This window comes from Aulonocara sp. 'chitande type north' Nkhata Bay, linkage group LG22, assembly GCF_057382095.1.
Source record: "Aulonocara sp. 'chitande type north' Nkhata Bay isolate Kocher_YH1m ecotype deep benthic linkage group LG22, A_spYH_male_GT1.1, whole genome shotgun sequence".
NCBI classification, from domain to species: Eukaryota; Metazoa; Chordata; class Actinopteri; order Cichliformes; family Cichlidae; genus Aulonocara; species Aulonocara sp. 'chitande type north' Nkhata Bay.
The window spans coordinates 15,354,746-15,381,036 of NC_141364.1; the positions used below are offsets into that span (position 1 = coordinate 15,354,746).

The following is a 26,291-nucleotide window of genomic DNA, read 5'->3' on the forward strand; positions in this document are numbered from 1 at the left end:
TGAAATTTTGACTTATGGATGACAATTCAAAAAAAATATTTAAACAAGCTTCCATAGATTTTTCGGGGGAGGCGGTCTTTTAAGAGGACAATAAATCATATTGAAATTCTGAAAAACTCACAAAATTAGAGATAGATTTGATTTTTTTTTTTTAAATATATCCATAAATAAGTCTTACGGAGCACAGCAGACGCTACCTGACGCTCATGCTTTGTTATTGAGTGTACGTGGTCCCCCTCACCAGCAGAGTCCTCTGTCGTCCTGCCGCAGCTGCTGCACTCAAACGTAACGTGATTCCTCTGTTTCTCTGCAGCCCTGCCCCGTCTTAAAAAGGCCTGCAACTACCTCAACCCAAAAATAACTGCTCCTGGAAGCGGTGCTGGGGCAACCTCCCGGCTTCAGACCGCTAATTTAACCCAATTAAGACGAGCGGAGAGCCGAGGAAAGCTCCGTTTGGTGGTTTTGAAAGAAAGTCACGTCGCTTTCGGTAAGTTTCAGCTGCTCGGAAAAGCGGAAAAAAACATTGATGAAGATGAATGTAGCATCCCAGCTACTGCTGCTGACTCCCCTCTAAAAGTTCTGTCGTTTAACGTGGACAAGGAAATGTATGACAACTGGTTGAATACGACAGTGTATACCGTGTGTGTGTATAAAATACAACATGTAAAGGTGTCCGTGTAATAACAGTTGAAAGACAGCCGAGCCTGGTTTCCGGGGCGTGACCTGTCTTTGAACTCAACAAGTTTGTCTCTGAGATGACTCTTACTAGTTTTACTGTGTGTTAAATTATATTTTACTTATTTATATGCAGTTCAAAAGTGACTAAAAATAAGATACAATAAATAAAACGGTGTAAATACACTACAAAATTAAAAATAGTAGGTATACAATATGAAATAATAAAAGAATATATATGTAGAGGTATATTTTAAAGCAGTTTGAGAATATTTGAGCTTGTTACATGGTGTGTTATCCTGCACCGTAGTCGTAAAGAGATGGACATGGTCAACAAAAATACTCAGGTGGGCTGTGCAGTGTAAATGAGGCTCTGATGGTACTAAAGAGGCCAAAGTATGCCAGTAAAATATCTCCCACACTGTTACACCACCAGCGGCAGGCTGAACTGTGGATTATTCTGACGCTACCATTTGATCGTAGCAGCAGAAATGCTTTTCCATTCTTCTGTTGTCCAATTATGGTGAGCCCCTGTGAATTGTTCTGTTCTTAGCTGACAGCTGTGGTACTTGGTGTGGTCTTCTGCGTCAGGGTGCTCTTCTGCATACCTTTTACCTATTTGAGTTGTTGTTGCCTTGCTATGGCATCAGCAGGGCATTGTCACCTTAGAACTGCCGGTCACTGGATATTTTCTCTTTTTCTGATTTCTGTGTAAATTTGGCAGCAGGTCTAATCTTACACTTCGTGTGTTTACGAGGTGTTCATTAAATTGTGTGATTGGTTTGGGGGAGGGGGGTACTACCTCAGTGTGGTAAACGTGGTCTTTGTGAATATTTTATGTTGTACAAGACAAAAGGCATCGAGGAGGACGGGGTTAAAAGGTTCTCTATGGTGCACCGCTATGCTTCACAACTCCACAGCTGTTAAGTCAAACTTGAGAGTGAAGTTTGCAGCAGTTCTTACCACACTTACTTTGGGTGCAGCATAAGTGCTACACCCGCAAGTGCTAGAAGACAGCCAGAGACAACGACGGAAACAGAAAATGTGTTCATATGCATCAGCCCTACACAGATACACAGTGAGCAAGTTAACAAATCAGCAGTTCTGGACATTGATCCCAGGTTGGATTATGACATCAATAAGGTTACTAGAAGTGCTTTCTATTCCTTAAAATATATCTGACGTTAGAAAATCCTTATCTCAAACTGACTGGGAAATTGGTTCATGCAATCACATCAAGCAGGTTAGATTATTGTAACGCTCTATTCACTGGATTACCCAACTCATCAGTAGGATGACTTAAGATCACAACATGGCACACAGTCCTTACAGGCACATGAAAGTTTGAGCATATTGCCTCAGTATTGAAGGAACTTAATTTGTTCCCATTAAAATTATAAAATTGCCTTTGAAAGCTTTATTAACTAATAAAAGTATTTTAATGGTTTGCCCTCAACACACCCGGTATATCTCTGACTTGCCCACTGTTTACTGGATGACTGAGAACCTTCACAGACACACTGTTTACAACCCTATCTGACCTGGTCCAGATCCAGGTCCAGATTCCCAGAATTAGATCCAAGTGTGTTGAAGGTGCTTGCAGTTATTGTGGTCCAGTTCTTTGGAACAAGCTCACCTGAGATCAGTTACAACTGTGCATAAATTTAAAAACAGACTTGACCCTTTTTAATCACTAAATAGGTGGTGATGGGGGTGGGTTGCTGTATTTTGCTGTTTTCACTGCCACAGGTTTTATGTTTTTGATCTTCTGTGTTAAGCACATTTAGTTTGCATGTAACTGCAAACTCCCACATGGGTGTGTTCACTTTCTCTGTCCACGTGGTGACAGCATTAAACAACGTTGGACATTATAAAATTGTGTGAATGGGTGATTGGTTTTGGCAGTGAGAGCTGTGGGGCTCCAGGTCGGTCACTTGCTTTGGTGTTGGAATCCAAAGTTTCTAAAGTGTAGGCGCTCTGTGATCAGTTAAACCTGTGTATAGACTGAGTGTCACTGCTCAAACACTGAATTACTTTTCTTAGCAACCTTCACCTTTTTTGATATTTTTTCCCCCATGCTTTAGGCATGTCTCTCCACGGCATTTGGCCCCCATGTAGCATATTTTCTCAGGTCTGAGGAAAAGACGCCACGATGGGCAACAAGGACACCCTCGAGGATGTGTTTGTTGCTGTGCTTCGTCCGAAGAATCAAGTCAGCCTGAGCTCGAAAGAATACAGAGCCAAAGCCTATGAGGTAGGCAGACAATCAGTTAACACACTGTCCTTGATGTCTTACAGTGAGGTGGAAAGAACACTGATGTCCTGTAATGTATTGTTGGTTTGGGCATATCACTGCTGTATGCATGAATAATAAACACCCTTCAGTGAATTCAGACCCACTGGAGTTTCTAACTGAGCCTCTGTTTGCATGTTTTTCCTCTGGCGTCTGGGTAGATCCTTTTAAAAGAAGTGCCTTTAGAGGGGAAGGAGAAGAAAAGAAAGAAAGTCCTTCTGGCAACAAAGCTCAAAGCAGGAGGAGACAAATCCAAATCCATATTGGATTATGTTGATGAAACGATCAAACCGCTCTCCAGTAACCAAAGCTGCGCTGGTGAGGCTGACGCATTTGTGCACAAGCTGATTTATTAAACTGTTGTTTGGGGGGAGAGTTAGGAACCACTGATCTAACCAGTGTTTTTGCTGTGCAGGAAAGCGTGTGGTGCACATGAAGAAATTTATTCTTGAAGGTGACAATGAAGGGAAAGAAGCCTCACTTTTTGTTGTACCAGTCAGTGTTAAAGGTAAGTAAACTATATCTCATCCTGAACTGATCTAGCTAATTTTATTTAACGTTTAACAAAGTTTAAGCTGTGCATGCAGTAGATTAATGAGTCCTTCTATACAGACAACAGCAAGCCTGTCCACAGCCCCGGGAGCCCCAGCTTTTACTGCTTCCACGACATAATGCGGGTGTGCAGTGAGACCAGCACTCACTTCTGCTCCGTCACCTCCAAGATGCTCCTGGCTTTAGACAAGTAAAGAGAAGTCTGTAAATGTGCTCTTTAGCTCTGCGATTTTGTCAGAGGTAAACGCCCCTTCCCTTTGCTTCTTTCCCCTCCGCAGATGGTTAGCAGAGCAGCACACTGTGCCTCATGCCATCCCTGCTTTATTCAGACCAGCACCCGTGGAGCGGGTGAAGACCAACGTAAGCAATCCGGCTTACAGCAGCGAGGGCAAACTGAGTGATGAGGGTCTGCACATGGGCTACACTGCTCTGGAGATCAAGAGCAAGATGATGTCCCTGGAGAAGGCTGACATGTGCATCCTGAATCCACTCTACGGCTCAGATCTGCAGTACACCAACAGGGTAAGGCTTTATATATGCAAAGAAACATAATTCTTCTGGTGGATTTGGAAACTTAAATCGCCCTCCTTTCGTTTTGTCTGCAGGTGGACAAAGTTATCATCAACCCATACTTTGGGCTTGGGGCACCAGACTATTCCAAGATCCAGATCCCCAAGAGGGAGAAATGGCAGCATGGACCAAACTGTGTGACAGAAGACAAGTGAGGGCTTGTTTTGGTTAACTGCTATCGACTTTGTGTCTAACTTTGTCTCTTTTTGGGGCGCACTGGACAGTCTTGATTAACAACGTGGATGCCTTGAACTGAAGTCATGTTTAGTCACTGTTCTCTTCAGCATAAATTCCTGTCTCCACAGGGATCACCAGTGGGTGGACGACTTTCCTCTCCACCGCAGCGCCCTGGAAGGAGACACTGAGCTGATCTCTAAGCTTCTGGACAGCGGTTTCTCAGTCAAGCAGCTGGACAACGATCACTGGGCTCCCATACACTATGCCTGCTGGTGAGTCTCCTGCTCATCTGACAGCTCAAGAAAGGCTTAAAAGTATCCAAAATTTCTTATTTTCCTGGTCTTTTTTTTTTCTTCTTTTTTTCCCCCATTACTTATGTTTAAGTTTGATATTTATGTGGTTCTATCCAGGCACGGTAAAGTTGAGGCAACCAAGCTGCTGCTGGAGAAGGGTAACTGTAATCCCAACCTGCTGAACGGCCAGCTCAGCTCCCCCCTGCACTTTGCAGCCCGAGGAGGCCACGCAGAGATCGTCCAACTGCTGCTGCAGCACCCTGAGATCGACCGGGTACAAATTTAACACTTTTTTCTTTTTCTTTTTTTTTTTTTTATTATTACTTCAAAGAAATCCTGTTGCAGCTAAATGTAACTTTTTTTTATTGGTTTGTAGTAATAATAATAATAATAATAATAATAATAATAATAGCTGATTTGTCTTTTATCAGTATCCACATACTACATAATAAAGTGGTAAACATTAATCACTATGTCATGATACTGACTCCTCCACCAATAGCACATAGAAGACCAGCAGAAGAGATCGCCGTTCCAAGTGTGCGAGGAGAACAAACAGAACGAGTGGGAGGAGACTGTGAAACTTCTGCAGCAAGCCAACAGCAAACCAGTGAGTCACACAGTTACACTATTTGTTATTCCTTTGTGTGGAACAACAGCCTTTTCAGGATGTTATCGAGATAAAGTTTGCAATTATTTCTAAATACACTTCAGCATACTTAAGCCCATAAGTATAGACTTCCCAATGCATATATTTTTGCTGATTGATTTGCAGGCGTTGTTGTTGTTGTTGTTGTTGTTGTATTTTAATGTAACATAATAGTTGTTAAACAAATATGGCATCCTAAAGGCATCACAGTACATAAAATGGTAATAACAAAAATAATAAACAATAAAACATAATTGAGGAGTTTGATGAGAATATAAATGCTGCTTTAGATTCTAATCCAGATGAGGTGGCTGTAGCTCAGGAGCACGTCGTGCACCAATTGGAAGGTTGCTGGGTTGATCCCTGGTTGCTCCAGTCTGCGTGCCAGAGGATCCTTGGGCAAGATAATAACCAAGTTGATCTCTGATGCCACGTTCAAAGTCACCTTTATCACAATTCTTCCCCGTTTTAACTACAGCAGGTCATCTTGACCATGTCTACTTGTCTTAATGCAATGACTTGTTCCCATGTAATGGGTTGTGTTGATAAGCAATTGGAAAGTTGTACCTAAAGTGACTTGTGAATGTAATTCCCTGGCAGTTAAGTTTTTTTTTTTGATCGCCTGTTGGTGATATTCCTTCAAGAACAGTCAAAGGTGTCAGACATTCCCAGGACTAAGCCATGTTTCACTCTTATTTTGCATGTCATTATTGTCTTTTCCTTAAATAGAAACCAGCACTCCATAAAGAATTATGTTTCTGATATTGGGCAAAGGAATGGCCCTGAGGGGTTGAGTCATGAAAGCTCTGGGATTATAGCAGCAAAGCTTGTGGATTTTTGTAGCTGTGTTTTTCATGCTTTTTCATAATGAGCTAGTCATTGTTTAGTTTGTTTGCTCGTGCCATGTTTAATTAACCTTATATGTTGTTGATATTGAGTCTGGCATAGATGCATTCACTCATTTTGATATTTTTTTTTTTTCCTTGTTTGAAGAAAAGGGGTATCCAGTAAAACACATGCACATGTGCCGTTATAACAACACAGAGCAGACATGACAGCTTCCTTCTGATATAACACTTTTTAGTGTTATAGTATGCTTTAAGTAAAGCGAAGTGTATTGAAATGTTTCCTGAATGTTCAACAATGTTGACAAGTTTTTTTGTTTACATATATATGTATACAAATGTTTTAAAGAGAGGTTTATACTTTTATTTTTAAGAGAAAGATTGTTAACTTGTTTTCTGTTATATCGCGAGAGTACTGTTGCCCGCGAGTTTTTGTTGGTGTGTACGGGGTGTAAGATGGCATAAAGAATAAAGCGTCGTGTCTTTTGACTTTAAACTTAATATTAAGAAATCCACCATTTGTGCTGTTTGTGATCCACAGTACGAGAAGGTGCGCATCTACCGCATGGACGGCTCGTATCGCTCCGTAGAGCTCAAGCATGGCAACAACACAACTGTGCAGCAGATCATGGAGGGGATGCGTCTGTCTCAGGAGACCCAGCAATACTTCACCATCTGGATCTGCTCAGAGAACCTCCGTGAGTCCACTCGTTTCTTTTTTTTCCAAATGTATTTATTTATTTAATTTAGTAACATCAATGCAATAAAGACCAAAAGCTGTAGTTAGTGGTGTCACTGCAAGATCCCAGAAAGATTTGTGTGCGTGTGGTTTTGTGTGTTAGACCTGCAGCTGAAGCCGTACCACAAACCCCTGCAGCACCTCCGGATCTGGACTGAGATTGTGACAGATCTCACAGTGCTGGATCCTCAAAGGGAAACGCCACAGCTCTTCCTCCGCAGGGATGTCCGACTGCCCCTTGAAATTGAGAAAAAGGTAGGTCACTTTCACCACCTAAGCATCAGTGACAGCTCAACTCGAAATGTTTTGAGAGCTCTTCATCAGCTTCCTGCTGGTGGCTTTGTTTCAGGTGGAGGATCCGCTGGCCATCCTTATCCTGTTTGACGAGGCCCGGCACTGCCTTCTCAAGGGCTTCTTCCCTGCTCCAGACAACAAGCTGATCACGCTGGCCAGCCTCCTCCTGCAAATCATCTATGGCAACTATGAGAGTAAGAAGCACAAGCAAGGGTTCCTCAAGTAAGAGACGAATCATATTTTGTGTTTAAATCACTTTTAATATCTGCTCTAACAAACTGATTTATTTGCATTCGGATAAAATCTGTGCTTTATGTAAACAGTGAGGAAAACCTCAAATCAATCGTGCCGATATCCAAGGTGAAAAGCAAAGCATACCACTGGACCAACAGGATTCTTCATGAGTATAAAGTACACTTGTGTTTTTATTTTAATTGCTTTTTATCTTATAAATACATTTCAGTGTTCCCTGAGGTGACATCAGGTCCTGTCCCTCTCTCACCAACAGGCTCTGAGCACCAGCGAGGGGGTCAGTAAAGAGATGCACCACCTGCAGCGGCTCTTCTTGCAGAACTGCTGGGACATCCCGACCTACGGAGCAGCTTTCTTCACAGGCCAGGTCTACACCAAGGCCAGCGCAAGCAACCACAAAGTCATCCGTGTCTACGTGGGGGTGAACACAAAGGGACTGCATCTCATGAACATGGAAACTAAGGTAAAATGCCGTTTTGCTGGGTTTTTAAATTTTTGGTTTTTTTTTAATGTTTTAAGCTCTAGTTTGTGAATGTAAAGCTACTTATTCTTCAGCTTGGTGGAGCAAATGGATAGATGACTATGAGCATGGGCCCTCCCACACGAATTTGCCTGTTTTTAAAGCATATGCAATACGTGCTCGATTGAAGCACAATAGCACAAAGCCGTTTGCATCTACAGAATGTATTTGAACTTGCATTCTTAGATTAGTTAGATTTTTACTTAAATATTCCCTCTGGGATTACCATAGGATAGATTAAACGATAATGCTGTATTTTTGTTGGTTTTTAAGTTTTAGTTGAAGAAGCTTGATGTGACATTTTATTACACTTCTTCTCTTGCAGGTCCTTCTCATCAGTTTAGAGTATAGCACGTTTATATGGCAGCTTGGACATGCAGACCAGTATTTCCAGATACACAGTGGTGACAACAAAATGAACTTCATCGTGCACACAAAACAGGTAATAAAGCTTTTCTTGAAATCCAAATAATATTTATTGAAATATATATGGTTGTTAACCTTTAAGGTCTATTCTTTCCCTTCAGGCTGGCCTTATTGTGAAGCTCTTAATGAAACTGAGTGGGCAGATAACTCCAAATGAGAAAGGCATCACAGACAAATACGCCTATGGCTGAAAACTGTTGAAGAAACTACCTGCCAACAAAATTCCCAGTTCGGGTTGTTTGTTCCGACCATCATCTGACTGCAGTAACTCTGGAAAGCCTTTCCACAAGAGCCTCATTTTGTACAACTGGCTTAGTGATATACTTCACATTCTCTATTTTAATGTTTCCTGGATTTTGATGGCATGTAAATATGTTTATTATTTAATAAAGTGATTGATTGTATGATCAGATGTGTTTTTCATATTTAGGCAGAAATGACAATGTTATTTTTTTAGAGGAATTCATTCGATGGAGGCTGAAAATCAATATTTGCTTTATTATAAATGGGGAGCACTCTCTCTTCACTGGGTGAAAATGCCCTGTTGATGCCAGAAGTTGGAGAATAGTGGCTGGGCTGTTTTAGCTGAAAGGAAGGCAACAGTTACTCAAATAACAGCTGGCTGCAACCAAGATATGCAGAAGAGCATCTCTCAATGCACACTACATCAAACATTAAAGCAGAAGACCATACTGGGTGGTCTTCTCTTGCCAGTTAAGAACAGGAAACCTACAGTTTGTGCATCATCACCAAACATTTCCTGGTCTCACCTGGTGGTGTAAAGCTATGGAGGATATTTTCTTGGCATATATATATTTTAAAATAATGTATATTAAAGAACTGAACTTATGAGGTTTTCAAGGCTACTGATGAAAATAAACCTCATTTAAAACATATTTGTAGCCCAGCTCCTGTACTAGTTGCACTCCATCACAGGATTTTGAAGTGGTTATTAGTTATTTATTTAAGGTTCCGCAATTGATTTTATGCTTTTACTGAAAGGAAAATGTTGCTATTGTGCACGCTCATGTATTGCTAATTTCATGATAGCAGTCACAATCATTAATGATCCGACACACCCCCAACAAACTGCAAACCAGCTCATTTATTGCTGTTGAGGCGACTTATGTTGTGATTTGGCGCTATATAAATAAAATTGAATTGAATTGAATTGCTGTAAACGTTTATATAATAATATAATATTAAACATTGTAATATATTTCGTTATCTTTGCAGGACTTTAACGTCCCGTATTGTTGAATTCTGGAGGTACATGAAAAAGTTTAAATTAAAAAAAAAAAAAAAAAGGTCTTAAAATCGATGGTCGCCCTGCTGGTGTGACATCATGTAGCAAGACATCGGTTCAGGTAGCCTCAACCATTCACAGCGAGAGCTGCTTGACTGACACGTGGTCAGCAACCAATCAAAATCCAGCATTGGTCAGGCGGGGGCAGGACGAGTGTTGACAGGTCGAGACTTTGGGGAAATATCACCAACTGTTCTCGACCGAGAGCCTTTCAGCAGGTGGACGGTGACCGGGGCCGTTTCGGGGTTAAGTTTTTAAAGGTTTTGTTTTCGGGGGCTATCAGGAAAAATGTCGATGCACATTTATCAGATGAGCGCTAAACTGCTCGGGGACACTATGGGGAAAATGAACGAGAACCTGACCTCCGTGGTGTTAGCAGCGTCCGTCTTCACCCTCACTCTGGGATACATCTCCAAACTGCTGCTCAAACAGTCCGTGGACGTGGTGAGTGTGCTCAGACGAAAAACAGTTACCGTTATCTAAGCTTTAGTTTCAAGTCACTGTTATTTTTTTTTTATTGTTATTTATTTATGTCTCTCTGCGCAGAAACATCCACCCTACATACCCTCCAGCATCCCCTTTCTGGGACATGCCATCGCTTTTGGAAAGAGCCCCATTGAGTTTCTGGAAAATGCCTATAACAAAGTAAGTGTTTTGAAAAATGAACCTGCGACTGTTTTCAATCAGAAGAAATGAAACAGTTTAATAATCAGTCCTAAAATATGAAGATTAGCCCCCCCCTCCAATTACTTTAAGTTATTAACTCTAAACATTGACAGCGGTTCAAAGTTTGAACAAAGCAGATGATCATGAAGATAAACTGCTTTAAAAATGAGGAAATGCTTTTAAACCATCGTGAGTCCATTTCAGCTCCTGTGGTGCAAATGAAAGCGACAACAGGCCAAGGCAACTCTGGCTCTCTCCTTGTAGCTCCTGACTGATTTTGCTCTAGTTTTGGTATTTGTAAACAGTATAAGTCATTTATGAAAAATGAGAGAGAGAAAAAGAAAAAGCACGATACAAAATAAAGCTAAATACAGTACAATATCCCTAATCTGATTTAGGTTCCATATCTTATCATATCATATATTTAGGGGGTTGGGGACCACTGATCTAGAGTTTAATCTGTATATATATTATTTAGTTTTTTTTAACTCAGTTGTCAGAGATTTATTTTACTTTGACCCCTGCGTCTGAACTCCTGCGTGTCTGCTGTTCCCCCCACAGTACGGCCCTGTATTCAGCTTCACTATGGTGGGCAAAACATTCACCTACCTGCTGGGCAGCGACGCAGCCGCGCTGATGTTCAACAGCAAGAACGAAGACCTGAACGCAGAGGACGTCTACTCGAGACTGACCACTCCGGTGTTCGGCAAAGGAGTCGCCTACGACGTGCCGAACCACGTGAGTATCCCAGAACCTGAGAAGTTCACGCCTCAGAAGGAAGGTGGAAATGTATTAAAGAGTTTCTGCATGCTAAGATCAGCTGAGATGCATGTTTCCTTTTAATCTGCTGCAGATTTTTCTGGAGCAGAAGAAGATGTTTAAGACGGGGCTGAACATTGCTCGTTTTAGGGAACACATCGAGATCATTGAGAGAGAGACGATCGAGTATTTTCAGAAATGGGGAGACAGCGGGGAGAGAAGTAAGACACCGATATTTGCAACGCTGAGTCCAAAACAGTTAACCATAAAACTTGATACAGATTAGATCAAAAACCAAACGTTTGTCAATGAACTTTGACCTGTTTCAGACCTGTTCGAGGCTCTGTCCGAGCTGATTATCCTCACAGCCAGCAGCTGCCTGCACGGGAAAGAGATCCGCAGCATGCTGGATGAACGCGTGGCCCAGCTTTACGCCGACTTGGACGGAGGATTTACCCACGCTGCGTGGCTCCTGCCGGGCTGGCTGCCCCTGCCCAGCTTCAGGTAGGTCTCTCACACATCTTCATGCAGTACAGTGCTGCGTCTGCACACAGGGTGAAGACGACACTGGATTTAATTTGACTAGACAGATTTAAAAAAAAACAAAACTGGAAAAAAAAGATGGCATCACACAGGCAAAAGAAATACCAGAGGGATTCAATGTGATATGATGCAAACAGCACAATACTGTTTGGAAATATTTACCTCTGTTTTTTTGTTTGTTTGTTGTTTAGGAAGAGGGACAGAGCTCACAGAGAGATCAAGAACATCTTCTACAAAGTGATTCAGAAACGGAGGAGCTCTGAAGAGAAAGCAGATGACATCCTGCAGACCTTCATGGACTCCACATACAAGTAAGGTGACATCAGCGGCTCAGAACAAGCGCTAAAACAACAAAACAGCCCAGGGTCAAAGAGTAGGACAAAACCAGACCACAGGTGTGGACATTTGCTGTATAAGTAAACAAAGAGCTGGAGGAGAAAGCACAGTTGCCACTATAGACTTACATACTGTGTTTATAAGCGAGGAATCAACCTGTGTGTCAGATATTACTGCTAATGAGCCTCTTCCTTGATACAAACAGAGAGCAGCAGGTTTGTCTGCAGGTCTGTGAGCATAAGAGAAAAATCCATAAATTTCTGTCAAATGAGGTAACACACTTACTGCCCAACTCTTACTGAACTGATGTACCTGCGATTACATAATGACAGTGCAAGTCAACATGCAAAGAAACAGTTTTATGTTTAATGTCATGGTCCAGCCCTGAAAGACTCAAAGGAGACTTGGTTTAACCCAGAATATTCAGATCTTATTATCAAAAAGAAATAAAAATCACAATTAACTCTATGAAGGATTGAGAACTAAAAAAACTTTCTCATTCCTCAGAGATGGACGGCCGCTGACCGATGACGAAATTGCAGGGATGCTGATCGGCCTCCTCCTGGCGGGTCAGCACACATCCTCCACCACCAGCGCCTGGCTGGGCTTCTTCCTGGCCAAAGACAAGGCCCTGCAGGAGCGCTGCTACGCAGAGCAGAAGGCTGTGTGCGGGGAAAACCTGCCTCCACTCAACTTCGATCAGGTAAAAGTCGCCCGTGGACTGTGATAAAAATGAGGTTCATTACTGCTAATAATAGTGAAGAGTTAAAAAAAAAAAAATGTGCAGGGTTTAAATGTGAAATGTAAGTATTCTCCCTCAGATGTTACCTCTGATTTGTGAGAGATACTCCCCCTGCTGGCTGTAGAAAATTATTGCGGTAACAGGAGTAAAGATGTTTTTAGCGCCCCCTTGCTGCTGCATTCAGGTGGAGGTCTACATAAATTAAAAAAAAAAAAGCTGAAAGAGGTTATTTTATTCCTCAAAACCAGACTGATGCTCCAGATATTTTCTAAACTTTCATGTCGCCATCTTTAGCTGAAGGATCTCAGCTTGCTGGAGCGCTGTTTAAAGGAAACCCTGCGGCTCCGCCCACCCATCATGACGATGATGAGGATGGCTCGCTCTCCTCAGGTATGGGTCATTCCTCAGCACTGGATTTTATGATGTCATGTATACGCGCAGACAACCTCAGCTGACTGCTGTACCTGCTCTCTCTTCTGCTTTCTCAGACTGCAGCAGGATACACCATCCCTGTGGGCCACCAGGTGTGCGTCTCCCCGACTGTTAACCACCGGCTCCATGACACCTGGGTGGACAGGATGGAGTTCAAACCTGATCGCTACCTCAACGATAATCCTGCCGCAGGGGAGAAGTTCGCCTATGTGCCCTTTGGAGCCGGTATGAAGAAGCGCTTTTTTGTTTGCTGTAAAATAAAGTAAACATAAAACACCTCAAAGCCAAACCAGACATCAGTCAAACTGAGTTCAATGAAATCAAATCCATCCTGTTTTCCGCCTGCAGGCCGTCATCGCTGCATTGGGGAAAACTTTGCCTACGTCCAGATCAAAACCATCTGGTCCACTTTGCTCCGCATGTACGACTTTGACCTGGTGGACGGATATTTCCCCACAATCAACTACACCACGATGATCCACACGCCTCACAACCCCGTCATCAGATACAAGAGGAGGAAGCAGTGAGAGACGGAGACATCCGAGCATCGGAAGTAAAGCTCGAACCTTGTGGGGGCTTGAATCGAGGAAAATTGACATCAGTGGACTTTGCTCTTAATGCCCAAGCTGTGCTTTTATTCTTCCTGTATTTCATCTAGAGTCCGGCTCTCTTCATGAATGAATGTTTGTAGATAAGTGTGACTTTCTGCAGAGAAAAACAGGGGCTGTGAGACTCCAGCGTGAAAGCTGATGCTCTTATTCACAATGTGAATTCTTTAAAAACAATACAAATGGAGAAATAACTAGCGCCTTATGACGTCTTTAGACTGAATGAAGCCTTTGAGTCAACCCGGGAAGACGTATTTACTTTTGTTTTCCAGAGTTAATCATCGATTTTGCAGCAAACTTTAAAATCCTGTAGCTAAAAGTTCTGAACACTGGAAACTTGGTTAAAACCACGAGGTTCATTTACAGCTCTCTGATGTTTGGAGCTATAAGGTTAGTCACATGATCTTCATCTGCAGATGAGTTGTGACCAGTTGTGTATATACAGTATATATTTTTCCTTGTCCTGAGCATTACTCAGTATGAGGGTTTAAACTTGAGAAGAGAGAAAACAACCCTGTGCTATCTGAATAATCTGCTGAGGAAGACCATGTGATTTAATTAAAAGCTCTGGGGTGGGTTACTAAATCTGTGGGGAATCTTTTATTCCTGAGATGTATGTTAAAGTTTTCCTGCTGTGAAGACAAAAGAAAAAACAAACAAACAAGTGAAACTGGGTGAAAAATCAATAAAAATATGAAAATGAGCCTCTGAACCCTGCTGTGTTACAGAGTGTGCGTCAGGATGGGAGATCTCCCACCTACAAGCAAACCTCACTGATGATGAGATCTATACTGAGCCTCGTGTCAGCTAATGCCAGAGGATGAACATTTTATCTTCCAACACAGCTGTTTTTCATCATTTTGGTTAAATAGACTTGGCCGTGTACATTTAGTCATGCACTGTCCAGTACTTTGGGTTCCTTCACTATATTTAGGGAATAGGGAATAACTGTGGTGACACCTAAATTGAGATGACATCACGGATCTGCTCTGAGCCACTTATTGCTTGCAGTGGTGATGGACGGGCTGACAGATGAGGTCAGGCAGGAGTCTCTGTGGACTGTGATGTTTGCAGATGACACTGATCTGTAGTGAGAGTAGGGAGGAGGTGGAAGAGAGGAAGAATAAGGTTTTCATTGTGAGTGATTGTAAGATGGTTTGGAGGAGGTTGGGACAAAGGATACTAAAATATTAATAATAACTAAATATGAATCTCCCAGGCAGGAGGAAAAAAGGAAGACCATTAAATGGGTTCATGGGAAGGCTAAGCTCATTTTTACAGCTTTGACCCCCCCTTGTGCTTTTTAAACAGCTCCCTATGCAACATTTGTTTAGTGTTAAAAGAAATAATTATTCGCTTTCAAAAGGACTAAAGATGTCCTCAGCTGAGTTTTTGTTTCTATTGCTGGTTTATCTGAATGAAGCTTGATGGTGCTAAATTTTTCCACAAAAAAAGTTTAACAAAAAAGATGCAAAAAGAAAAAAAGAAATGAAGCAAACCTTTTTGAAATAACGTAGTCCTCTTTATTTCAGTTTTTGACAAAATACCCAGAAAATTCAAAGCTCCTAACGGTTTACAAAAATACGTTCTCTACAAATGTCCTCTGTAGTCTGTCCGGCCTAAACAAAACACAGTGTAGTGTAGAATATCCAGCAGCAGCCTCCTTAACAGTAAACCCAAACATCCTCTACATAACGCTCCACCCATACAACACAAACATATAAATTAATCACAAAGTCTTAAATTAGCATTAGACAAATTATACATGATTGTAGATCATCCACAACAAAGAGGCAGATTAAATTACAAACGTAGCTGTTTTTCCAAGTGCCGGCGACCAACAAAAAGCCTGAATACAACATGTCGTACACTGATAAAAAATGTGTTTTGGTCCACATGGAAAGATACAGTCCACACCAGAATGGTAGAAAACAGCAGAGCGCTCAGCACGAGAAAAAGGCAACTGAGTTTCTTCAAGCCAAAGTTAACGTGTCAGCATCTATCTTCTCAAGCCAAAGTGCAATTGAGCATATGAAGAAGCACCTGGGGAGAGAAAAGAGGAGGAGTTGAGTAAATATGCCAAACCCAGGGTACGGATCACACCTTTACACATGCATTTATTTCACAGCGCTTGCTTTGGGTGCAACAATCAGAAATTGTGAGTTCACTGCTTCTCAGCTTTACAGGGCAAACACGTACTGTACTGTAAGCAGACATAACCAAATTTGTAATTATTTATATTCCACATATAGATGAAAGTGTTTTTCTCCAATAGAATTTGAGATGACGAAGAAAGCTGTAACTCGATCACACGTAATGCATGTGAGCTGGGCTGCTCGTGTTACCTGATGTCACGCTGCCCAGCCTCCTCTGCAGGGCCTCCAGCCTGGAGATGTAGTCGGTGAGCGCTCGGTCGGGGTCGTAGTTCTGCAAGTGGGAACAGGTGAGCGGTCCGTGGTCTCCAGACATGTGAAACCTGCACGTTAGAAACACAGATTTAAGAAAGTCGGAAAGGATCTGAACTCCACATTAATGCAAAAGAGAAAAGAAAAAAAATCAGTTTACTCTACAGTACTCATGAGTATACATTAGCCTAAACAACTGATGTCCAAAGTGATCCTTCATCATAACTTTACAAATCAGTTTCATTATTTTAATTACTCAGACTAAGTTTGAAGCTTTATTCTCAATAATTTTGGTATTTTCTTTCCTTTAATCAGGAGATAAAATAAGAAGTAGACTGGAAACATTAAAAAAGGAAAACCGTTTAATAATAAATATTGTTAGCATCCTGATTGATAGTTGTACCTGTGATGTGTGGAGGAGACAGCCAATCGAGGGGATTCCCGCCCACTTCTCCCCCTGCTGCTAGACATTCCTCCCCCGCCGCTTCCTCTATCTCTGTACATCTCCGGACCACCTGGGTGAAGATAAGGGGAATCCCTCGCCTCTGTACCTGCCGGAAATTAAGAAAATATTATGAGTATCACATGTAAATGACAATATAGAGAGGTTACAAGCTGCTATATGCTTTGGTTACCTAAGATCTGTCCTGTTCCGTTCTTACTAACAGCACAGGAGGCCGTGGAGCTCATTCCCGTCGCCCTGTGCCATCGCTTCACGAGAAAACGCATTCTAGATGAACAAATATAATTGGTTTTAGACAAAAAACTAACAAAAAAAAAAAAACTTTTAAAAAAACCCCAAAGCTTCAGATCCCACCTGGAGAGGGCGATAGAGACTCTGGCGATAGAGCGGAAGCGCATCGCACCCCTGCACCGCTGACTGAGGGACTCCAGGCTGGAGAGCGACGGCCGACCGCCCATCCTGGTCAGGAGTGATAACGTGGCCTCCTCACACTCCTGGAAACCACCCAGCAGTAACAGCAGGTACTTCTTCTGGTAGATCAGTGCTTTACGGAAGCTTTCTGACCTCAGGTACTTCCCATACATCCTCTGGAAGTTAAAAAAAGAGATGAAAGGAGAAGAGAAGACAGCAGTTTAACTTCAGAGGCCATCAAATGTCTTTTAACACTGAACTCCAGCATTTAGGCGATGCTTCTGCATCGTTTCTTTGGGTTAGTACAATTAACTCATTACTCAGATACAAAGCAGTTTATGAGCAGTGATCTGCTGACCTTGAGGGCAGCATTGTCGGCATCAGGCCCAGTAATCTCTCGCAGGTTCTCGGACCTGATCTCTCCCCTGAGTCTAGCCACCTGAGACTGAGCTAAATGCAAAGCTTTCTCCAGACGGATCTTCTCTCGAGCCCAAGCTTCCCGCTCCTGAGAAAGCAGCAACCCTGCAGAGTCCATCTTTGATGCTCCTCGTCTGCTGGACTGCAGAAGATAAAACACTCTTTAGTCAGAGGCAAATGACAGACGGTGGAAACAATAATATGTATCATTATGCGAGCCAGTTTGAACGTTTACTTAAGTTCTGAATGGCATTATGAAGGAAACATAGGATTATAAAAATACCTTGGTCATTATCTTTGTGGTATTTGTCTCTACCACATGTCATGTGTATGTAATATTAAGTTTTTAGACCAACCAGGACGGTCACGCGACTGTTACAGAAAAAAATAGCACTGTAGTATTGTGCTCCATCTCAGAATCAGCAGGTTTTTCTGTGGTGTACTCACACTGTCGCCTGACCCCAGTCCAACCTGCCGATAGCGTCGCAGTTCTTCTTCCAAGCGGAGCGTGTGGTTCCTCAGATCATTCTTCTCTTCGGTCAGACGGCTGACGAAACCTGTCAGCTCAGCGTTCTGCCTCAGCAGCCGCTCAGTCAGCGTGTTGGAGGAGCTGGAGGAGCCTCCTGCCAGCAGGGACGCACTCTGAGGGAAACAAGACAAGCAGTCACAACCACGTGTAAAGCTCAGCAGATGTTGTTTAGTAAACGCAGACGCGAACAGCTGATTCTGGCTGGAGACTAGCAGTGAGTGGGTGTTTTCTCCTTTTCACAGAAGGGAAAACAAAAATGAGACCGTGTGCTGACCTCAGGGACGGAGGGTAGACCAGGGGACTGCTGCAGCAGGGTGATGACCTCATCGAGACTGGACTGGACCCAGGACAACTCCTCACTGTCCACCTCTGCAGTAAGCCTGAACAGAAGAAATGCAGTAAAGCTGTTACAGAGGAGGTCTGTGTGGTGTGATTGTGCTGCACAGTTTCTGAAATAAATATAAAAGAAAAAAGTAAACAGCAGTTTTGTTTACCTGCCAGTGGTTTTGCTCGGCATGCTGCGGACCTTTGAGGAGATGACTTGGAGTTTGCTCACAATCCTGTCCACCGTGCGCCACGGGCCATGATGCGGCCCACTGCTGTGGCCTGTTGAAGAGACCTCTTTGTGAGGGGACGCGCTGGAGCTTTCTGTGTGGAGGTTTCCGCTCTTTTGCTGGAGCACCCAGTCTTTGGTGCGGTCCGTGGAGTCACTGTGCCACACAGCCTGCTGTTAAGATAAAAACAACAGAGCTTCAATGCTCCTGATAACATGATCAGAAACAATAAATGTTACTAAAAGTCTTTTTAAAGTAAAATCTGTGCCACTCACACTCCGGCCATCAGCCTCCACAGGTCCCATCCCCTCCCTCTGCTCTCCTAACTGGTTCAGTCTTCCTTCCAGTCTCTCATTCTCTTCTTCCAGACTCTGTCTGTTCTCCAGCTCTCTTCTCAGCTGCTCCTGGACCTTTGCCATTTCTGCCTCCAGCCTCTCCAGCTTGGCCTGAGCCTCTAGCAGTGCCTCTTGGTCTCTTCTGGATCTCTGACTCACCAGCGTCAGCTCCTCCTCTTTTCGTACCACCTCAAGCTTCTGGGCCTCAACCTGACTGAGTAGATCCACCACCTGGAGAGGGAAACCATGTTTAATCATGATACAGTCAGATCCTAGCCACTGATAAAAGGCCTTGAAGTCTGGTGTCATTAGACAGTTAAAGCAACTGTAGCATCGAACCTGTGCGTGCTTGTCGTCCAGCTCCCTTTGCAGTCTTTCCAGAAGACCTCCTCCCTCTTCAGAGCTTCTCCCATCCTTCTGAACCTGCTCCTCATGGAGGTGACCACCATCAGAGGAAACGCCAGTCCGCAGATCTCTCTCTCTCCCCAGAGCAGTGCTCATCTCTTGGGCCTTAGCTCGCTCTGTTTCAAGCTGGACCTGGAGCTCCTGCAGGCGCCTGTGGAGGCTGAGACGCTCCTCTTCAGCTTGATGGGAGAGCTGAGAGGAGGCCTGTCGCTCCTGCTCCACAGTCAGTTTCAGCTGTGCTACGTGGTTCTTCTGCTCCTCCAGAGAAAGCTGAAGATCCTAGTGGGAAATTTAAAAAACACAATTTCTTCTCAAAAATACTCAAACTTTGGGAAAAAACTTTGACGTCACGCTTGAATGCTCCTGCCATCTTACCTCCAGCTCTTCTCGTCTGCTCTCCTCGGTCCTCCCAGTTTGACACTTCTCCTTCTCCATGGCCCATTGAAGATCTCTGCTCTTCTTCCTCTCCTCTGTCAGCTCATCATTTAGTGCATCCACCTCTGCGGCTTTCTGGGATACCTCCGCCCTGTTGACATCATTTTAAGGCTACATTTTCACTGTACTACTTTTAAATAAAATCTTTTTAAACTCTTTACTTATTATGCAAATATATCCAAAACTGTGATTTTTATCTTAAACATTTAATATGTTTTCTGCGCTTTCCAGCGTTGCTTGTTACTTTAATGTCTGGTCTAACCTGAGTGTGTCCAGCTCTTTGAGGTGTTTGTGTTGAGCTTTGAGGGTTGTCTCCAGCTCCAGTTTAGTCTGAGACAGTTCACCCTTTAGCTCCTCCACTAGCAGCCTGTCAGCCCCCCCGGCTCCATCAGCTCCAACTCGTTCCCTCTGCTCCTTTATGCTACCTTCACCAGCCAATGAGACAGCAGACCGGGCACCTGAAGGACGAAGGCAGACGTTTAACAGATATAAAATACAAAAAGACTTATTTTCAGCAAAATGAACTCTGAACTGGGATCACCTTGGTGGAGTTGCTCTAGTTGGCCACGGAGCTGATGAATCTCAGAGATGAGACTGGACCTTTCTGCAGTGCGGAGTGAACCCATCGCCTCTCTGTGCTGGGCGTCCTGTATTTGAGACACACAAACAGCCATATGATAGGTTCAAATAACTATCTACAGAGACCCAAACTATAACAAATTAACGAGCAGCTTATACTCAGGCTAACAAAATTCTACAATCTTTTTCTTGCAGCTGATGAACATTTACAACAGTTTTTGAAGTCATTATGGTGAACTCTTTACAGACCTGCTCAGCCAGTCTCCGCTCCAGCTGATTCAGGTGAATGATGGCGTCACTGGTGTCCAGCAGGTCCAGCTGGCTGTAGAGGGCATTCTTCAGCACGTTGCGCTCCTTTATAAACACCTGCCGAACTGCATCCAGGAGCTCTCCACGCCAGTCTACACTGCCGGACATCTGCAGTGAATCAAACACACAAATTCAGGCAAATTCAGAAGAGGGCTTTCTTATATTTTAGGGCAGTTGTTGTTATTTTGAAGAGGATGCCAATGCCGTAAAGCCCCTTGACTGACTTTGATGTGACAAACAGACGACAGCGGGATCTTCAAAACCCCCCTGGTGCTTTAAACTTTAATGGTTTTGACTCTTTAGGCTGCTGTAGTGTTTTGCGGTGAGGTTTCTTTACCTGTGATTCTCTGTGTGTCTGCATCTGGCTGATGAAGTTTTTTAGGGACTCTATAGTATCCAGCAGGGCGTCTCGCTCCTTCACCCAGCCCTGGACGTTGAACCGGTCGCCTGGCTCGCTTTCAGAAAGTGGGAGCTCTGACAGAGAAAGAACCTGCATGCCTTCTTGGTGCACTTCACGGAGCAACGTCTAGAGACAAGCAATGCAGAAAAAGTGTAACTTTTACAACGTTTCTGAAGAATAGAAAACAAAATATTGCTCAAATTTTTGCATGCTCACAAATACAGGCAAGGACATTCGGGAAAGTTCATCTGGAGGCAGCATTTTCAGTCACTTGGATGAGTGATAAAAACGCCGCCTCCAGATGAAAACAATTACCTTCTGGATTTTGTTATATACATTTCACATGGTGGGAAACATACTACACAGTACCTGTAGTTTTATGACATCACTCATGGTTCATTAGTAAGTGAAAGCTGTACCTTGATCCGGTCTGGCAGTGGTTCATCTCTCCTGGCTCCCTCTGGAGTCGTCCTGAACTCCTGTTGCAGGCTCGGGAGGTCATATCCTGTCCTCTGGCTGTAGTCTGAGCTGCTGTCTGCATGATGACAAAAACAATCACAAAAGTGAAGCGCAACAAAGAAAACAAATGCTAAACAAGCTAAAATTAAGGATAAATGAGCTCTTTTTGGCACTCAAAGTAAAAAAAGAAAAGTCGATTTCTGTATACTGTTACAAATATGACCAAACTTTAATAAATTGAAGTTAGAGTACTTTTAGCTGCTCTCTTTTGCCAAAGGGGGTCTCCAGACACAGAGAAACATGTTTTAATTTGGATAGAGACTTCTCGATGCAACCCATTACCCATTTATCCTGGCTTGAAACTGACACTAGGAGTACATTGACCCCCTGAGGCTGGATTTGTCTCTCCTCCCGGACTCAAACCAGGTAACGAGAGTATATGCAAGTAATCCCTATGAATCAAATGTCAGGCTTTAAACGACTGTTTTTAGACATTTTTTGTAACTATCATTGATAAGGCCCATCCACATGCTGTTCAAACCTTCAGTTTGAAAGGTGCAGCCAATAACAGGCAAGCTGGCTCGAACGAAGAGGAGCAAAAAAGTTCAGACAGGATGAACAGAAGGGCTCCAGCAAAGCTCAGTTAAGATATGTGTCGTTTATTTTATACTGTGGATCATACAGAGCTACCCTAGTGAGGTTTGTTTCAATTAAATTATTATAACAGATCCACTCCAAGGTTTGGTTCAGAGAGCTCTTGAGGATAAACAAAATTCCAGCCTCTCTGCTTTCAGTATTCATGCTAAGCAGGTTGTAGCCTCACATTAAACTGACAGATACACTCTTAAGAAACCAACTTTCCTACAAGAGAAATGAAAAACGATTTACTCTAGTTTTGTTTAAAACACTTAAAACTTACCGCTGGTGTAGCCATCTTTGAACTGAGACGCAGGGCGGTCTTGTCTTGATGTAGGAGCCTAGAGAGGATGAAAAAAAAAAAAGATTAAAATCACAGACTTTCTGTGTTATGATAAGCAGAAAGAAGAAAGCCATTTAAAAGCATCAAACTACACTGATAAAAATGTAGAACAAGCTAAGGATCCAAACAAACAGACATCTAAAACATCTCGTTTCCTCACCTCAGCAGACCGCAGTTTTTCTATGACGGCCTTCAGAGCTTTGCATTCGTCCTCCAGCGCCTGCGTGTCCCTGCGGAGGTTCTCGCTCTCTGAAATGTGCCGAGCCTCCATATCGAGGATTTCTGCTGCATGGAGCTCCTGCATCTGTACGATCTTCTCCTCGTATTCTCCGATCACTTCCTCCATCTCCTCTTTGGTGGCAGATTTGTTTTCTTGGCTAAGATCAGACATCTGAAGAGGTTCGGTCTGCGTGAACGAGTCTGTTACAGTCGCATGTTGCTGCTCTGAGTTGCTGCTCAACAGTTGGCTGGAAGATTTGTTGGAGGATTGGCTAGAAGGGGTGGAGTTTTTTCTGGAGAGAGATGCTTTGTCTTTGGTGCTGCTTCCTTTACCAGCTGGCTGTTTGCTTCCTTTCCTTTTGGGCTGTGTGGTGGAGGAGGAGGAGGTGGTGGTAGAGGAAATAGGCTGAGGAGAAGAGGGAGATGGAGAAGGAGAGGAAGAGGGAGAAGGGGACGGAGGACCAGACTCTGCTGTCTTCATCAAGACTGTTTGTACCTCCTGGAGCTCCCCTTGGAGCTTAGAAATTGAGATTTCACGGGTGTGAAGTTCCTTATGAAGGTTCTCATTGTGCCGCTTGTAACTGTTGAGTTCTTCTTTGGTGGTATCCATGCTCTTTCTCACCTCCTGAAGCTCCTCCTTGAGTTTAGAAACAGAACCTTCACTCACTTGAAGTTCCTCTTGAAGTTTCTCATTATGCTCCATGTAACTGTTGAGTTCTTCTTTGGTGGTATCCATGCTCTTTCTCACCTCCTGAAGCTCCTCCTTGAGTTTAGAAACAGAACCTTCACTCACTTGAAGTTCCTCTTGAAGTTTCTCATTATGCTCCATGTAACTGTTGAGTTCTTCTTTGATGGTATCCATGTCCTTTCTCACCTCCTGCAGCTCCTCCTTGAGTTTAGAAACAGAACCTTCACTCACTTGAAGTTCCTCTTGAAGTTTCTCATTACGCTCCATGTAACTCTTGAGTTCTTCTTTGGTGGAAGCCGCATTGTTTTTGACCTTCTCGAGCTCCTGGGTGAGCTCTGACCACCTGTCCCTGTCTTCGTCTGCTTTTACCTGGAAGATGATTGGACAGGTGTTCAAACACTATAGATTTATGCTGATGCTGATAATACTGGACATTACAACTGAGACAAAACATTTCCGCCTTACTTGGAAAAGTTCTCCCTTGAGGTGAGCAATGGTCATTTCCCGCTCCTGAATAAAAAAAAATTATTTAGCTTAGCTTTGCAGAAAGACTGAAAACAGGGTAGAAACAGCAAATTTAGCTCCGTCTAAAGGTCACACAACCCACCCAAACACCTATAAATTAAAAATCTATATCCTGTTTGATTAATCAATGTAAAAAATATAGAGAGAGATATCCAAGTGGCTCTCGTTTGTACATTTGCATTGAATCACACACAATAGTGCTATTGTGCGTTTGTGAATATCAAATAGGTTTATGTCCCACAGTATAAACCTGATCTTTATGCATACATAGGAGCAGCACAAGCTAGAAAAGTGTGTACTGTGATAATATGTTTTTATGATATGAAGAAATATCATTCTGCAGCAGTGAAGTTTGGGCAGTTTTCCCTGAACTCAGCAGCTACAACAAAGCATGATTTCTAAGCTCTGTACCTGCAGCAGCTCTTGCAGTTTCTCCAAGCTCTCCTTGCAGCTGTTCAGCTCTTCTTTGGTGGTCGCTGCCTCACTTTGAGCCTCTGTTAGTTGGCGTTTAAGCTCCGACACCTTCATCTCTTCGCTCTCACCAACTGATGTCTAAAAGAACGAGGTTGAAGTTCTGAATTTTTCTCTAAGCATGGTTGTTTCTTAGTAAATTACTGTTTTATGCTGTGGAAAATGTAAACATGAAAGGATCAAAATTCTTTCTTCCTACCTTTTGGAGCTGCTCCTGAAGCCTCTCTATCGTTACAGTTTTTTCCTAGAGAGAAAAGCTTTTGTCACACACTAGAAAACACTTTGACATTCAGTATGAATTAACCCAGAGAAGCCGTTTAAAAGCACATACACAGAGGTCATCCTGAAGTCTGCTGCAGCTCTCCTTGTAGCTCTCCATCTGCTCTTTGGTGGCTGAAGTCTCATCTCTGACCTCCTGTAACTGCTGAAGAAGCTGCGACACATTCTGCTGGTCATCAGAGGAGGCCTGTGAAAAAAGGTCACAAATCATCAGACTTATTAGATCAATTCGCAATGTGAGACTTTATCACAGGGACTACATTTGCATTTTTGTTGTTTTAATCAATAATTACAGTGCAGGGAAGTCATATAATGCAGAATCCATTATGCAGTTAGGGCTCACGGTGTATGATTTTCACTCACGGACAAAGAAATTCACAATTTTGTGATTGTTTTGTGCCTCTATTTGAACTTTTGGAATAAAATATCGGTAATATCTAATGACTTTATCACTCTGTATTTAGGAATTATTCCAGATAACTTTAACTGTACAGATAAACACATTTTGGAAGCTGAGCGAGCTGGCTTCAGAAATCCTGCCGGGCATTTTCCATTTATTTATTAATATAACGAAACATTTACATAGATTAGAGCAGATGATATATGGTACTCACCTCCACAGCCAACGATGTCCTCTGGAGTGTCCCTGCCTTCATCTGACTGAGCAGATCTACAAGCACAGTCAGCCTCCTTTCATACTCGAGCACCTCCTCCTCAGAGCTGGAAAGCAGCTGCTTCTGCAGCTCCTGGTCTTTCTGCATCCCGCTTAGTCCGACCTCCAGCTCCCGAAGCTTCTGCGTCAGACGAACCACCTTCCCGGTGGGCACTTGTGTTTGTTGACACAATCTGCTGACATCCATTTGGGGGATGCCAAAATCACCAAATTCATAGCTTTGTGGTTCAACGTGTGGCTCTGGAGGTTTCTGTGGGTCCTGCTCCTGTCTCGTTTCCACTGACTGCTGCTGGAAGGCCTCCAGAGTGGCCTGGCTCACCAACGCTGCAGCCACTTTTTCCCTTAGATGCTCCTCCAGGTTCAACATCTTCTTCTGGAGATCCTCTGCATGACTTTGAGACTGCTCCAGAAGGAAGCGACAGTGGCTTATCTCTGAGTCTTTTTCACTGACCAAGCCTTCGAGCTCCTCAATTCGAACGCCCAGCTCTTCCACTCTGGATGAGGCACTCTCCTCCAGAGCTTGTACTTGAGCCTGTAAGACAACCAGCCCTGCAGTTTTCTCCCTGAGAGCTTCCTCGAGCTCGCCCTCTGAGCTCTCCAGGTTTTCCATTTCAGCCAAGGCTTCTGCGCTCTCTTTCAAGCGAAGATAGGTCTCCAGCAGCTTGCTGTGCTCTTTTTTCAGTGCCTCGAGCTCTTTTGTGGCCAAGTCCATTCTCTGCTTCATTTTATCATACTCGTCTTTACTCGGCCCGCAAGCATCACCCTCTGACTCTGCCTTGATGTCCTCCTCTTCCTCTGTAGGCTGCTTTTGCTCGATATTGGCCAGTTCCTGCTGAAGTTTTTCTATGACCTCATTCAGTTGGTCGAGCTCCTCCTCGTTCTTCCTCTTCAGACGCTCTTGTTCACTCCGAAGGCACTCCACCTGAGACTCCAAGTCTTTTATCAGCTCATCCCTCTCATCCATTTCCTAAAGAGTAAAATCCAGATGTTATGACCCCATTAACAAATAAATAGATTTGAGGATCCCATGGCTATGCCGCTATTTCATTAAACATCTGAGCCCCTGGTGTGCTTAGAGC

At 43.3% G+C, this 26,291-nt stretch overlaps 3 protein-coding genes across 7 annotated transcripts in view; 2 read left to right on the plus strand and 1 right to left on the minus strand.

Annotated features, from left to right (window-relative positions):
* The first annotated feature begins 254 nt into the window (after nucleotides 1-254).
* Nucleotides 255-8,689, plus strand: krit1 (KRIT1 ankyrin repeat containing). The gene is made up of 17 exons (XM_086280610.1): nucleotides 255-487; nucleotides 2,760-2,929; nucleotides 3,130-3,286; nucleotides 3,384-3,476; nucleotides 3,581-3,710; nucleotides 3,799-4,042; nucleotides 4,126-4,241; nucleotides 4,396-4,539; nucleotides 4,678-4,834; nucleotides 5,063-5,170; nucleotides 6,596-6,752; nucleotides 6,897-7,048; nucleotides 7,143-7,309; nucleotides 7,411-7,498; nucleotides 7,596-7,802; nucleotides 8,185-8,301; nucleotides 8,387-8,689. Exons 2-17 carry the CDS (start codon nucleotides 2,828-2,830, stop codon nucleotides 8,474-8,476), a joined length of 2,229 nt encoding a protein of 742 aa, XP_086136736.1. The 5' UTR covers nucleotides 255-487; nucleotides 2,760-2,827; the 3' UTR covers nucleotides 8,477-8,689.
* A 1,060-nt stretch (nucleotides 8,690-9,749) lies between these two features.
* On the plus strand, nucleotides 9,750-14,377 carry cyp51a1 (cytochrome P450 family 51 subfamily A member 1). The gene is made up of 10 exons (XM_086280611.1): nucleotides 9,750-10,035; nucleotides 10,138-10,236; nucleotides 10,819-10,995; nucleotides 11,111-11,237; nucleotides 11,346-11,520; nucleotides 11,751-11,870; nucleotides 12,403-12,598; nucleotides 12,932-13,027; nucleotides 13,126-13,294; nucleotides 13,418-14,377. Exons 1-10 carry the CDS (start codon nucleotides 9,880-9,882, stop codon nucleotides 13,594-13,596), a joined length of 1,494 nt encoding a protein of 497 aa, XP_086136737.1. The 5' UTR covers nucleotides 9,750-9,879; the 3' UTR covers nucleotides 13,597-14,377.
* A 784-nt stretch (nucleotides 14,378-15,161) lies between these two features.
* The window catches only part of akap9 (A kinase (PRKA) anchor protein 9), a 66,977-nt gene continuing 55,847 nt past the window's right edge, over nucleotides 15,162-26,291 (minus strand). For all 5 annotated transcript variants that reach the window (XM_086280609.1, XM_086280608.1, XM_086280606.1 and 2 more), the window contains 24 exons: nucleotides 25,154-26,179; nucleotides 24,592-24,726; nucleotides 24,460-24,504; nucleotides 24,201-24,341; nucleotides 23,730-23,774; nucleotides 22,518-23,633; nucleotides 22,298-22,355; nucleotides 21,339-21,454; nucleotides 20,857-21,045; nucleotides 20,460-20,627; nucleotides 20,173-20,278; nucleotides 19,894-20,089; nucleotides 19,572-19,722; nucleotides 19,131-19,475; nucleotides 18,732-19,022; nucleotides 18,397-18,629; nucleotides 18,177-18,282; nucleotides 17,821-18,015; nucleotides 17,315-17,515; nucleotides 16,900-17,132; nucleotides 16,718-16,812; nucleotides 16,486-16,633; nucleotides 16,023-16,153; nucleotides 15,162-15,720 (listed from right to left, as the gene is read on the minus strand). In XM_086280609.1, coding sequence (XP_086136735.1) covers nucleotides 15,677-15,720; nucleotides 16,023-16,153; nucleotides 16,486-16,633; nucleotides 16,718-16,812; nucleotides 16,900-17,132; nucleotides 17,315-17,515; nucleotides 17,821-18,015; nucleotides 18,177-18,282; nucleotides 18,397-18,629; nucleotides 18,732-19,022; nucleotides 19,131-19,475; nucleotides 19,572-19,722; nucleotides 19,894-20,089; nucleotides 20,173-20,278; nucleotides 20,460-20,627; nucleotides 20,857-21,045; nucleotides 21,339-21,454; nucleotides 22,298-22,355; nucleotides 22,518-23,633; nucleotides 23,730-23,774; nucleotides 24,201-24,341; nucleotides 24,460-24,504; nucleotides 24,592-24,726; nucleotides 25,154-26,179 — 5,514 coding nt within the window. In that variant the 3' untranslated portion in view covers nucleotides 15,162-15,676. The remainder of the gene's footprint in view (nucleotides 15,721-16,022; nucleotides 16,154-16,485; nucleotides 16,634-16,717; nucleotides 16,813-16,899; nucleotides 17,133-17,314; nucleotides 17,516-17,820; nucleotides 18,016-18,176; nucleotides 18,283-18,396; nucleotides 18,630-18,731; nucleotides 19,023-19,130; nucleotides 19,476-19,571; nucleotides 19,723-19,893; nucleotides 20,090-20,172; nucleotides 20,279-20,459; nucleotides 20,628-20,856; nucleotides 21,046-21,338; nucleotides 21,455-22,297; nucleotides 22,356-22,517; nucleotides 23,634-23,729; nucleotides 23,775-24,200; nucleotides 24,342-24,459; nucleotides 24,505-24,591; nucleotides 24,727-25,153; nucleotides 26,180-26,291) is intronic.

Coding starts and splice junctions, on each gene's coding strand:
- cyp51a1 (XM_086280611.1), top strand. CDS start 9,880: ATGTCGATGCACATTTATCAGATGAGCGCTAAACTGCTCGGGGACACT. Junction 11,521..11,750: donor CTGCCCCTGCCCAGCTTCAG/GTAGGTCTCTCA, acceptor TTTGTTGTTTAG/GAAGAGGGACAGAGCTCACA. Junction 11,871..12,402: donor TTCATGGACTCCACATACAA/GTAAGGTGACAT, acceptor CTCATTCCTCAG/AGATGGACGGCCGCTGACCG.
- krit1 (XM_086280610.1), top strand. CDS start 2,828: ATGGGCAACAAGGACACCCTCGAGGATGTGTTTGTTGCTGTGCTTCGT. Junction 4,043..4,125: donor ATCTGCAGTACACCAACAGG/GTAAGGCTTTAT, acceptor TTTTGTCTGCAG/GTGGACAAAGTTATCATCAA. Junction 7,499..7,595: donor GGATTCTTCATGAGTATAAA/GTACACTTGTGT, acceptor TCTCACCAACAG/GCTCTGAGCACCAGCGAGGG.